The following is a 13,602-nucleotide window of genomic DNA, read 5'->3' as shown; positions in this document are numbered from 1 at the left end:
GAATCCTGTGCCTGAAAGACCAGAATGTAAAACATACCCTAAGGTAGCCTTTAAAATGACCCCGGGCCAGCTCTCTGCCTCCAGGCTAAAATCTGAGGAGCCCCAGCCTTGGACTAAATTGCTAACCACCATGTAGTGGTCAGCTCATCCTCAGGGAAGAGTGTTCAGACCTTGAAGAGGTAGCTTCTGTCCTTTAACCCAGTTTTCTCCAAACTTCACTTCTGTAGAAAGGGCCCTTCAGGCTAGGACCCTTTCTAGGTACTATGTCCATCTTAGATACCCCTAAGCACTGATTAAACTTTCTCCCTTCCCAAATATAGGACCAGGGATGGGATCTTTATGTCACCAGGGTGGTTCTTCAGCTGCAGACATTTAATCTGAGATAGAAAAGCTAACACCTGCCTGTTTATTTTGAACAGGGCTGGACTTCCCTGTCAGGTATCTTAACTGCTGGTCTTCCTGGTCCCATCTCCATGGCTCAGCTCCCCACCTCTCCAGACACACGCCTCTATCCACAACCTCTATCCAAATCGTACAATGACATTCTCTCCCTCCCCCTCAGCCACACTTAATCTTCTTTCTCAATCTCCCCACATTCCTCCTTATTCCCTCCTCCTCTCAGTCTCCCTTTCCCACCAAGGTTTAAGCCCCTCCAGATGTAACCCTTCTAGAATCCTTTCCCCAGAAAGCTTTACTCATTCAGCCAGCGTTTGCAAAGTCCTTGGCAAAGAGGTTGTTGGGAGTTATGACTCAAGATGGGGACATGAGGGTGGAAAGATACCCCTTTCCCATGACAATCCTAATTAGTGCACAGGATGTGGGGGCTTTCCAAGGAGGCTGAGATATCCTGCTCAAACAGCTGTTCTCTGACCCTCTGGGACTCTCCCAGCCATCCTCTCTTGTCCCTCCCCCCCACACACCTGCCTCTCCAGACTCCTGGGTCACAGGCTCAGGAAAGTCTAGCCAGAATTCCAAAAACAACTCCCCACCTCCATGAGGGACACATAGACTTGTCTCAGGTCCTCAGTTAAGCCTGGACCCACTGGGCCAACCAGAGGTGCAGCTCTGCCCTGCCCTGCCCTTTCCACCAATGACCCCCCAGCCTGACCTTCTTCCTGTAGGCTCCTTTCCTTGCTCCAACCTGGAAAGGCTGGTCAGCTGGGAAGTGGGATTATAGTGGCCACAGTGGCAACTTGATTCTCATGAAAAGACAGTTTAGTGTTCTGGGAGGTCAGGGTATCCCTGACAGGCAACTGTTTCAGGAGGAAGCTTGGGGACAGTTTCTCCTTAGGAATGCACCTCCTCCTCCATGGACAAAGGGAGTGGCTTCCCTGCCAGGCATTCCGGAACCGGTGCCTCCCCCTCCTCTCTCCATCTGCTCTGGCCTGTTGCTTCAGCACTTGAGTGCATAAGCAGCGGCACTTGCCAATGCCACAGCATCCAGGGTGTTTCATGCCCCGGAACCCCCCAACTCCCATCTCTCCCCACTCCCCGGGGCGGCCCAGCCCTTCCCATACTCGACTACAGCCAGAGCCTCCGGGGATTCCCTTCTTCCTTTCCCAGCTGTGGGAAGGCATCTCACACTGGAGGGGCACAGGCAGTGGGAGACTAGACGAGGGTGATATGTGGCAGGCCCAAGGGTGCCTGAGGCAAAGCAGGGTCAACCCATGTGTGAGAGGAGAGCAGGAAGCCTGTTCTGGAGGCTGGGATCGCTTGTGGCTGGGCAGCTCCACAATTTGTGTATGGGGTGACTTGGGGCCATCAAGCACTTAAAAAGGGGTGTAAAAGAGAGGTTCTTAGGAGCTAGGTAGAAGCTCGGTTTGCATAACCAGAACATTGATGCTACTAGCATGGACGTTCGTTGCGGGCGGGATCTTAATAGGATCATGGGGAGTAAAACGCCCCCTGCCCGAATACCTTTTGGTGACACCACTGCACGGACGTGCCGACTGGGTAGGCCCGCGGGGGCTCGCTAGGCTGGAGATCTCAGGGCAGGGAGGGGAGGTGGGCGCGGGCAGGGCAGGGGCAGCCAGCTCACCCGTGTCCTGGCGGAACTGGTTCATGGACTGCAGGTCGATGATGTAGGGCGCGAGACGACTGTCCACCTGACCCAGTACCACGCTGCCCCCGGCACGGGGGCCGGCGCGGACCACCGCCTCGATGTGGTGGCTCACGGCCGGGCTGTAGGGGCGCCAGCGGCCGTGCTCGTTCAGCCATTCCCAGACCACCACGGCCGAGGCCAGGAGCATGGCGAGCCCTGGGCTGAGGCGGCGGCGGCGGCGGCTCTGCGCTGCCTGCCTCCCGGGCTCGGCGCGCCCGCCCTCCTCCGCTTCCTCCTGCGCCGCCGCCTCCGGGCCTCGACCGCGCCCCCCGCCCCGCGCCCCGAAGCCCCGGGCAGCCTCAGCTCCGGCCCATGGGTCGCTCCCCAGCAGCGCATCCACCGGGGCCAGGAGACTGGGGCCGCCTGGCTCCGACAGCTCGCCTCTGTCGCCGCCGCCGCCGCCGGGGTCCGCTGCTGCCGCCGCTGCTGCCGCTGATCCGTGGGGTCGAATCGCTTCATGCAAATACCCGGCTCTCTGCAAACAGGCGTCCGCCTTGCAAAACCTCTCGGCGGGCTCGCGGCCAGAGCCTGGCGGCCGCGAGCTAAAAGGAATGGCGAGGCGAGGACCGAGCCCTCGCACCAGTTGCGCCTCGGGCTCTGCAGACGCTAGGGTGGGATCTCGCCGCGCGATTGCGCTCGGAATGGCACGCTGTGTTTCCCTCCCCTCTCTCCCCACCCTCCCAACCCGTTTGCCGCACGAAATGCTGTCGCCGCTTTGATGAGAGCTCCCCCTCCCTGTGGCTCTGCTCACTCGCTTCCAGAAAGAATCGCCCCTCCCAAGCGTGGCGCTAGGGCAAACCCTAGCCCACGGGGGTTTCCCCAGTCCCTAGACGCCGAAAAGCGACCCGCCATGACCCAGCCCCAGGACTGCAGCTGTCGCCTGGCCGCAACTTTGCAGCCTCCCTCCCAGAAATGGAATTTCTTTTTTTTAATACAGTGTGGTCAGTGTCTGCAGCGCCAGCTCCGAGACACGCAGTGTCGTCGGCTAACGCAAGCACTGACACATTCACAGTGGAACAGACACGCGCCCACAACCCCACGCCCTCCTTGCTCCAGCTCTTATTACCTCATCTTCACCCGCGTCCTTAGCTGTCCGTCAAGGATGCAGAGCCACGCCCCCTGACTACTCTGGCTGGCTCCCTGGAGCTCAAACGCCCCCTGCTGGCTCAAAGCGACGCGCCAAGGCCAATAGCACACACCGTTTACTGCTCAACTCCCATTTCTGTTCAGGAGACTCAGGCCAAAGGGATGCAGTAATTTGGGGAATGATGGATTTATATCGTCTAAGTAAAGAGCAAATGTGGTTTTTCTGGCCTGCTTCAACGTTGCTACAGTCAAGAAGCACGTGTTAAATTGATTTATTCTGCAGGGTTCCTATGACCAAAATAATGACACACTAGGACAGACACAAGCTAGACTTGGATATTTTGGTCATCACAGTTAATGTGGAAAATTATCTAAAAGGGCAGATTGATATCAGGATTACATGTCAATCTTACCAGAGAACAGAACCTTGTTTTGCCAAGGTTGCAGCCACATAGAACAATGAATTTATATGATCAAGAACTAGATAGGAGATGTAAAAATAAAAATAGGTTATGCATTAGGGACTGGGATTATGAATCCTTTTGAAAATAACCGTTTTCTTTCATAATCTTACATAATCTTTTTTTTGTTTTGGGAGATTTCTCTTCCCTCTTTCTTTCTTGCTCTCTCTTAATTTACAGCTGTCTTTTCTCCCATCTCTCCCATCCTTAGTATTTTTCATATCTTTTCCATCCCTCTATGCTTGCCTCCCTCCTCACAGTTCTAAATACAAAGCAAAAGGAAAAATATCAGATATGCTTTTCTTTAGGCCTCCAAAAGCACCAAGCTCAAGGCTGCCTCTGAGCTTTGTTCTTTCTGGTGCCCTTGCCCAGAAATCTCCCCAGTGTGATGTCCAGAATCTCCAGTCAGCCTCTGCCTTAAGGCCAGTCTCCACATCCAACTCAATCAACACTATTCATTAAAACACCACGTTTCAGGGTCTGAAGGACAAAAGAAAAAGAAATAAAGGATACTTCAATTAATCCTACCCAGAGCCATTATTATTCCCATTTTACAAATGACCAGGCTTAGGGAATTTGAGCACTTTGCCCCAGGTTACATATTTAGCCAGAGGGGAAATTGGTGTCCAAAACTTAGTGGAGCACCAAAAAAACAAAAAAAAATTGCTGGTTCCATAACACAAGTTATATGACAAAGAGGTTGTGCAGTAAGGGGTATCCAGCAATGTTAAAGTGTCTCGTTGTGAAAGAAGAAAAGGAAGAAAACAAGGATAGAGTGTTCAGGAGGAACAAAAGTAGTATTGAAGAAAGGTAATGTAAAGTTTTATTGAGCTATTTTTACTTTCAATTGTGAGACCAAGAGTATGAAGACTCCTCATTCCAAGCGTAAGAGAATGTAAACTTTCTTGTGGTCTGAGTAGGTAAAGATCCAGAAACGATCAGTAAAGATTTAAAAAGGATGTCGGGGGACTGGCCTGGTGGTGTAGTGGTTAAGTTCACGCACTCCAGTTCGGATCTTTGGCATGGACCTACACACCGGTCATCAAGCTGAGCTGTGGTGCCATCCCACATACAAAAGAGAGGAATATTGGCATAGATGTTAGCTCAGGGCCAAACTTCCTCTTCAATAAATAAATAAATAAATAAATAAATGAAAGGATGTTGGAAGGACCAAGGTGAAAACAACATCTGACGAGCTAAACCAGAAATTCCCAGGTGAAAAAAAGCCTAAACCAGATAAGAGGACTATTACCAAATGTTAGAGAGGCTATTTGAAAGATGAATGGATATTTGAAAGATGAATGCAAAGCAGGAAGAAAATGGCTCTACCTATGTCCAGCCTGATTTTGAATCTGGTCTTCTTGTACCTGCCAGCTACAGCAGAACTAAAATGCCCATGACACATGAGAGGGTTTGTATCTATCCTGATTCATTTGCAAAAGGAAGTGAATATAGAGATGACTTGACATTAGTAATTGATTACACTTGTAAGATTATGTGTATTTTTGATAAGCTATGATAATTCATCATTCATAACCCACTTGGCAATATTAATTTACAATTATATGTTAATAATAGTAATATATTTGTATACACATTTCTTAGATCTTCCAAAACAATCCTAATTTCAAATAATTTGTACTATAAACCCCTGAAAACCTCAAACATTTCATTTTAGTATCCAAAGTATATCCCCCAAATGGTCACCTGTTCGCATCCATAAGTGGTATAACAATCTTTAACGAAATGTGCCTAATTTCTAATTTGAAATATGGCGGCTATACTAATTGACTGATTGGAATGAAGCTAGTCTGAATTTTCAAAGGTATAATTTGATACTTCAAAAAGTGCCATCATTGCTTAATATCAAGGTTCAATGAAAAAGCCATTTTCTTCTTTTTCTGTAGAATGTTCATAGACAAAAGTCACTCTTTTTTCCAGTTGCCTATAGCTATGAAATAAACCACCCTACAATTGGTGGCTGCAAACAGCGATAAGCACTTATTTTGCACACAAATGTGCAGTTCAGTTCGGGGAGGGCTTGATGAGGACAGCTAGTCTCTGCTCCACGTGGGGCTCAAGGCAGCTTGAAGGATGGCTGTGGGTCAGAATAATCTGTCTTGCTCATTCACATGTCTGGTGATTGATGCTGGCTGTCATCGGGAAGTCAGCCAGGCTATAGTAAGCTCAAGCACCTATGCTCGGCCTGTCTGTGTTGCTGATTGGCTTCTCCACGGTGTAGAGGTTGGGTGCCAAATGAGTGTGACCCAATAAAAAGAGCCAGACAGAAGCTGCATTGCCTTTTTTTTTAATTAAGTTTTTTATTTTGAAATAATTGTAGGTCCACATGCCTTTGTGAGAAATAAGACAGAGAGATTCCATGTACCTTCTTCCTCCATGTTACCCAATGGTAGCATCTTACAAAACTATATAATACATGAATATATAATACAATATCACTACTGACATTGCCACAGTCAAGATACAGAATAGGTATAATTCTGCTCCTTTGTTGATACAACATCATTATGTCATATGTTACACATTTTGTATATAAATATATACAATATACATTTCCCTCACCACATTGGATGTTGCCGTTTTATAGCCACATCTAATCCTCCACCCTACCATCCTGTCCTTAACCCCTGGAAATCACTAATACATTCTCCATATCTATAATTTTGTCAATTCAAGAATGTTACGTAAATGACATCATTGAGTATGTAACCTTTTGGGATTGGCTTTTTCCACTAAGCATAATACTGTAAAGAGTCAAGCAGATTGTGGTATGTATCAAGAATTTGTTCTTTTTTATTGCTAAATAATATCCCATGGTATGAATGTACCAGTTTGTCTTATTGTTCACCCATTAAGGACATAGAGTTGTTTCTAGTTTGGGCTATTATGAATAAAGCTGCTATGAACATTCATGTATAGGTTTTTATGTGAACATAAAGTTTCCATTTCTTTGTGATAAGTGCCCAGGAGTATAATTGCAAGGTCATATGTTTAGTTTTTTAAGAAACTGCCAGTTTTCCAGAGTGGTTGGACCATGTTACATTTTCACCAGCCAGGTATGAGCGATGTCGTGTCTACTTCCTCACCAGAACTTGATGTCGATATTTTTTTTATTTTAGCCATTCTGATAAGTGTGTAGTGATATTTCACTGTGCTTTTAATTTGTGTTTCCCTAACAGCTAATGATGTTGAACATCTCTCTGTGTGATAATTTGCCATCTGTATATCCTCTTTGATGAAATGTTTATTCGTGCCTTTTGCCATTAAAAAAACTTTGTTATTTTTCAAGCTTGAGAGTTCTTTATATATTCTAGATAATAACCCTTTAATGCATATGTGGTTTGCAAATATTTTCTCTTGATCTATAGTTTGTCTTTTCATCCTTTTCATGGAGTCTTTCACAAAGCAAATATTTTAAGTTTTGATAATATCCAACTTATCCAATTTTACTTTTATGGTTTCTATTTTCCATGTCAATTCTAAGAACTCTTTGGCTAGCCCTAGGATTTGAATATTTTCTCCTAAAAGTTTTAGAGTTTTCAATTTACATTTAAAACCTATGATCCATTTCGAGTTAATTTTTGTGTAGGATGTGAGGTTTAAATTGAGTTTTTTCTTTTTTTCTCTCTTCTCTTTTCTTTTTTTTTTCTTTTGCCTATAGATATTTGATTGCCCCAGCACCATTTCTTGAAAATGCCATTCCCCCTTATTTGAATTGCTTTTGCATCTTTGTCAAAAAATCAGTTGGGCATATTTACGTGGGTCTATTTCTAGTTTCTCTATTATGTTCCATTGATCTGTGTCTATCCTTCCACCAATACCACATAGTGTTGATTAATAGGCTGTCCAATGTCTTGTTATAAATTGGGTAGATTGGTTCTTCCAACTTTATTCTCCTTTTTCAAAATTGTTTTAGCCATTCCAGTTCCTTTGATTTCCATATAAATGTTAGAATAATTTTGTCTATATGTGAAAAAATGCTGGAATTTTTATAGAGACTGTATTGAAGCTGTATATCAATTTGGGGGGAACTGACATCTTTTTACTACGCTGAGTCTTCAAATCTATGAATACAATATGCTTATCCATTTAGATCTTTGATTTGTTTTTATCAGTGTTTTGTAGCTTTCAGCACACCTGTCCAGTACATGTTTTGTTAAATATGTGCCTAAATATTTCAATCCTTTTGGAGTGAATATAAATAGAATTGTATTTTTCATTTTAGAGTCCTTATGTTCATTACTATATAGGAATACAATAGATTTTTGTGTGTTTACCTAGTATCTTGTGACGTTGCAAGAGTACAGGTGTAGGTCTAGGAATTCTTTTGTGGATTTTATTTCTTCCTTCCTAATCTTCAAGCTTTTTATTTACTTTTCTTGCCATATTGCAATTCTTAGAATTTCCAGTACCATATTGAATACAATGGTGAGAATGGGCATTCTTGCCTTGTTCCTGGAGAGAGAGCATTCAGTCTTTCATCATTACATATGATAAAAGCTATAGGTGTTTACTTTAAATGTTCTTTACCCAGTTGAAGAAGGTGTATTCTTCTCTATTCCTGTTTTTCTGTGTCTTTTTGTCTATCATGAACAGATATTGAGTTTTATCAAATGCTTTTTTCTGCATCAACTGATAAGATCATGTGATATTTCTTCTTTAGTCTGTTAACACAGTGGATTGCATTGATTGATTTTCAAATATTGAACCAGATTTGCGTCCCTGGAATAAGCCCTACTTAGTCATAGTGTGTTATTCTTTTAAAACTTTGCTTGCTATTGAATCAACAGCAAACAAAAGAAGTTGCTAAATTCTATTTGCTAATACCTTGTTAAGAATTTTAGAGTCTATATTTATGAAAGATACTGGTCTGTAGTTTTCTCTTTCTCTCTCTGTCTCTCTCTCTCTCTCTTTCTCTCTCTGTACTGTCTTTGTATGGTTTTGGTATCCGGATAATACTAGCTTCATAAAATGAGTTGGGGAGTGTGCTTTCCTATCCTATTTTCTGGAAGAGATTATACAGAATTGGTATTAATTTGCCTTTAAAAGTTTAGTAGAATTCTCCTGGAAAATCATCTAGATCTGGAGATTTCTTTTCCAGAAGATTTTAGATTCCAAAGTCAATTTCCTTAACAGTTGCAGGACTATTCAACTGATCTGTTTCATATTAGATGAGTTGTGATAGTGTGTACTTTTCAAGGAAATGGTCCATCTCACATAAGTTGTCAAATTTGTGTGTGAAGAGTTGTTCATCACATTTCCTTATACTTTTGATGTCTTCGAGGTCTGTAATGATATCCTCTGTTTCATATTTTATATTGATATTGGTAATTCGTGTTTTCTCTCTCTGCCATACTTGCTAGAGTTTTTTCAATTTTATTGCCCTTTTCAAAGAACCGGCTCTTTATTTATTTCTGGTCTTACCTTTATTATTTTCTTCCTTCAGTCACATACTTTGCTTTTCTTTCTCTCTGGGTTCTTGAGATGTAAGCTTAGATCATTGATTTGAGATTTTTCCTCTCTTCTAATGCAAGCACTTAGTGCTATCAATTTCCCTCTTAGCACTGTTTAGCTGTGTCACACAAAAATTGATATTTTATTTCACTTTCATTCAGCTCAATATATTTTTACATTTCCCTTGAGATTTTCTCTTTGGCCCATACATTATTTACATGTGTTGTTTAGTATCTAAATGTTTGGAGATTTTCCCGTTGTCTTTCTGTTACTGATTTAGTTTGAGTCTACTGTGGCCAGAGTACACTCCTGGTATGACTTCAAATCTTAAATTGTTGTGGTTTGTTTTATAGCCCAGGATATGATCTATCTTTGCATATGTTCTGTGGGTGCTTGAAAGTAATGTGTATCTGTCGTTATTGGGTGGAGTGTTCTATAAATTTTCATTAGATGCTATTGGTTGATGACTTTGTGTAGTTCTTCTGTACTCAGGCTGATTTTATGTATTGTTGTTCTATAAATTGTTGAGAGAAATGTGTTGAAGTCTTTAGCTGTAGTTGTGGATTTGTCTACTTTGCCGCTTTGCTGTTTTGTGCTTGCACATTTAGGATTGCTACATTTTCTTGGTGGACTGATCCTTTTATCATTATATAATATCCCTCTCTGTCTCTGGTAATTTTCTTTCATCTGAAGTCAACTTTATCTATTATTAAGATAGGCATTTATGCTTTCCTTTTATTAATGTCTGCAGTATCCATCCTTTTACTTTCAATCTGCCTATAATGTTATATTTGAACTGAATTTCTTGTAGACAGTTTATAATTGGGTTATGTTTTAATCCTCTCTGCCAATCTCTGCCTTTTAATTGGTATATTTAAACCATTTACATTTAATGTAATTATTGATATGTTAGGGCTTAAGTCTACCATTTTGGTTTTGGTCTACTGTTTGATCTCTGTTCTCTTTCTTCTGCAGGTTACTTGCACATTTTTAAGATTCTATTTTGATTTGTAAATAGTTTTTTAATGTATCTCTTTGAATAGCTTTTTTGGTGGTTACTCTAGGTATTACACTATATATTCACAGCTTATCACAATCTACTGGTTAGTTATTTAAGTAGTGTTTCTTGAGGTTTACATCCAAAGTAATGGCAAATTTCTCCTTTTAGGGAGTTGTCTGGCCTATGGGATTTTCCTCAGATGCATGTAACACTTGAAACTGGGTGCCAGCTGTCTTTCTTCAACTTTTCCTAAAGCCCCTCTGACTAGAAAACTATTTCTTTTTCAGAGTATCTAAATTAACCTAATTGTCTTTGGGATTCTAAAAATAAATAATTTACAGATTTAAAAATTCTTAAAGCAACTTAAAACTTTTGCTTCCCCTTTTTGTGCATGGTGTGTGATTTTTCTGTGGAAAGTTTGGAATAAATCTCAAAACCTGGTGAATAAAATCTCTTCAGAGTTAAGTCTAGGACCTAAACTACAGATCAATTGTCCCATCGCATCAGCTGTTGCAGGCAGGGTTCTCCAGAAAGCCAACTCTAAGACAGAGCTTAGTGGGCAGAATGTTTACAAAGGAGCATCCTTTGGCTCATCACCCAGAAAGGAAGGAAGGGGAAAAAAGCAGAATTGGGCACAGGGAGAAGTTGTGTTGCAATTCAGGCCCTGTGGGCAAAAAAGAATTAATCTTGTCCAAAGAAAAGTTTGGCCCTTTGCCCCTGACTCCTGGGAGGTAACCTCTAAGCCTTTGGAATGTCCTGCCTGACAAGAGTGTCTTTGTCTACCTGGGTCCTTGAGCCACGACAGATAGTTAAAGCTAACAATGCCATATATTATAGAGGCCTTGAGACGTACAGTATCAGCTTGACTTCTGGAGGAGCTGGAGACTAAGGTCAGCCTCACGGGTGGTCAGCCATGTCTGTATGATCAACCACTAATAAAAACTCCAGACACAAAGACTTGGGTGAGCTTCCCTTGTTGGCAATACTCCATGCATGTTGTCATACATCTTTACTGGGAGAAATAAATGCTAACCACACAACTCCACTGCAAAGGGACAACTGGAAGCTCCACACTCGTTCTCTCCTGGGTCTTATTCTATGGTTTCTCCCTCTGCAGATCTTTTTTAAATTATGCAGTTTATTTTGGGTGGCAGTCTTGGGTTTAAACAAAAATTTAGCAGAAAATACATAGAGTTCCCCCAGTGCCCCATTGCCTCTGTTTCCCCTATTATCAACATCTTGTGTTACTATGGTACATTTGCTACAATAATGAGCTAATATTGATACATTGTTGTCAACTAAAGTTATATTTTACATGGGTTCATTCTTGGTGTTGTACATTCTATGGGTTTTGACATAGAACCCATAGAACATAGGCAATAGTATCTCATTATTGTTTCAAATAGCAATCTTCTAACAACATATGACATTAAGCATCTTTGTACCTGCTTATTTGCCACCTGTCTTTGGTGAGATGTCTGTTCAGGTCTTTGGTCCATCTTTTTAACTGAATTGTTTGTTTTCTTATTGTTGAGTTTTAAAAGTTCTTTGTATATTTTAGATAACATTCCTTTATCAGACGTGTTTTTCACAATATTTTATATTAATCTATGGCTTGTCTTTTCTTTCTTTCTCTCTCTTTTTTTAAAATAACTGGTGTTTGCCCCATCTGGCCTGTGCTGCAGGGCCCACAGGGCCCAGGGGTGGCAAGAAGTGCTTTGGTGTCCCAGTGGTCAGGCTCACATGGACTTTCTCTGACCTTGCTCAGCACTTATCTCTGCACCTCACAGCAGTGGGGATGGGGCAGCCTTCACTGTCTTGACAGTGTCTTTCACAGTGTGGAAGTTTTTAATTTTAACAAAATCCAACATAACAATTTTTTCTTTCACATATCATGTTTTTGTGTTGTGTCTAAGAAGACATCACCAAACCCAAGGTCACTTAGATTCTCCTATGTTGTCTTCTTGGAATTGTATAGTTTTGTGCTTTACATTTAGGTCTATGATCCATTTTGAGTTAATTTTTGTGAAAGGTGTAAAGTCTGTATCTAAATTCATTTTTTAAAAATTTTGCATAAGGATGTCCAGTTGTTCTTGACCTATTTGTGGAAAAGACTGTGTTTGCTCCATTGTATTGCTTTTGCTCCTTTGTCAAAGATCAGTTGACTATATTTATGTGGGTCTATTTCTGGGCTCTCTGTTCTCTTCCACTGATCTATTTGTCTATTCTTTCACCAATATCATGCTGTCTTGATTACCGCAGCTTTATAGTAAGTCTTGAAGTCTGGTAGCGTCAGTCCTCCAACTTTGTTCTTCTCCGTCATATTGTGTTGGTTATTCTGGGTTTTTTCGCCTTTTCTCATGAAATTCAGTATCAGTTTGTCAATATCCATAAGATAACTTGCTGGGATTTTTATTGGGATTACATTGATTATAGATCAAAGTGGGAAGAGCTGACAGCTTGACAATATTGAGTCTTCCCAGACACGTACATGGAACATCTCTCTATTTATTTAGATTTTCTTTGATTTCTTTCACCAGGGTTTTGTAGTTTTCCTCATGCTGATCTTGTATATATTTTATATGACTTATGCCTAAGTATTTCACTGTTGGAGGATGGAATGAAAATGGTGTTATGTTTTAAGTTTCAAATTCCAATTGTTCATTGCTAGTAAATAAGAAAGCAATTGACTTTTGTGTATTAACTGTGTGCCTTGCAATCTTGTTATAATCACTTATTAGTTCCATGAGGGTTTTGTTGTTGTTGCTGTTGATTCTTTGGGAGCTTTTACATAGTACATAGACAATCATGCCATCTGTGGACAAAGTTAGTTTCATATCTTCCTTCCCAATTGGTATCCCTTTTACTTCCTTTTCTTGTGTTATGTATTAGCTGGGGCATCCAGTATGATATCAAATAGGAGTGGTGAGAGTGGACATCCTTGTCTTCTTTCTGATCTTAGCCGGAAAGCATCTAGTTTCTTACTGTGAAGTATGATATCAGCTGTAGGTTTTTTGTCGATCTTCTTTAACAACTTGAGGAACTTCCCCTCTATTCCTACTTTGCTGAGAGTTTTTATAAATGGGTGTTGGATTTTGTCAAATGCTTTTTCTTCATCTATTGATGTGATCATATTATTTTTCTTCCTTAGCCTGTAGAGGTGATGCATTACATTGCTACATTTTGAATGTTTAACTAGCCTTGCATGCCTGGAATAAATCCCACTCCTTTGAAGATCTTAATCTGTATCCTTTCACTATAATAAACTATGTTTGAAATGATATACAGTAGTTCCTCCTTATCCACAGGGGGATACATTCCAAGACTCCCAGTGGATACCTGACACTGCAGATGGTACTGAACCCTATATAGATTATGTTTTTTCCTATACATACATACCTATAATAAAGTTTACTTTCTAAATTAGGCACAGTAGGAGATTAACAACAACTAATGATAAAATAGAACAATTATAATAA

At 41.4% G+C, this 13,602-nt stretch overlaps 1 protein-coding gene across 3 annotated transcripts in view; it reads right to left on the bottom strand.

Moving 5' to 3' along the window:
* The window catches only part of DTX4 (deltex E3 ubiquitin ligase 4), a 34,673-nt gene extending 31,452 nt beyond the window's left edge, over positions 1 to 3,221 (bottom strand). The window contains exon 1 of one of the 3 annotated variants that reach the window (XM_070228743.1): positions 3,168 to 3,221. Coding sequence is in view for 1 of the 3 variants with exons in the window: in XM_001915461.5 (XP_001915496.2) it covers positions 2,039 to 2,249 (211 nt within the window). In the remaining 2 variants the exon portion in view is untranslated. Of the gene's footprint in view, positions 1 to 1,108; positions 1,288 to 2,038; positions 2,786 to 3,167 lie in introns of those variants that run through there. The other 2 variants (XM_001915461.5, XM_023654102.2) reach the window with 2 other exon arrangements.
* Positions 3,222 to 13,602: the final 10,381 nt, after the last annotated feature.

This window comes from Equus caballus, chromosome 12, assembly GCF_041296265.1.
Source record: "Equus caballus isolate H_3958 breed thoroughbred chromosome 12, TB-T2T, whole genome shotgun sequence".
Taxonomy (NCBI): domain Eukaryota; kingdom Metazoa; phylum Chordata; class Mammalia; order Perissodactyla; family Equidae; genus Equus; species Equus caballus.
This window is presented reverse-complemented; position numbering and strand designations above follow the sequence as displayed.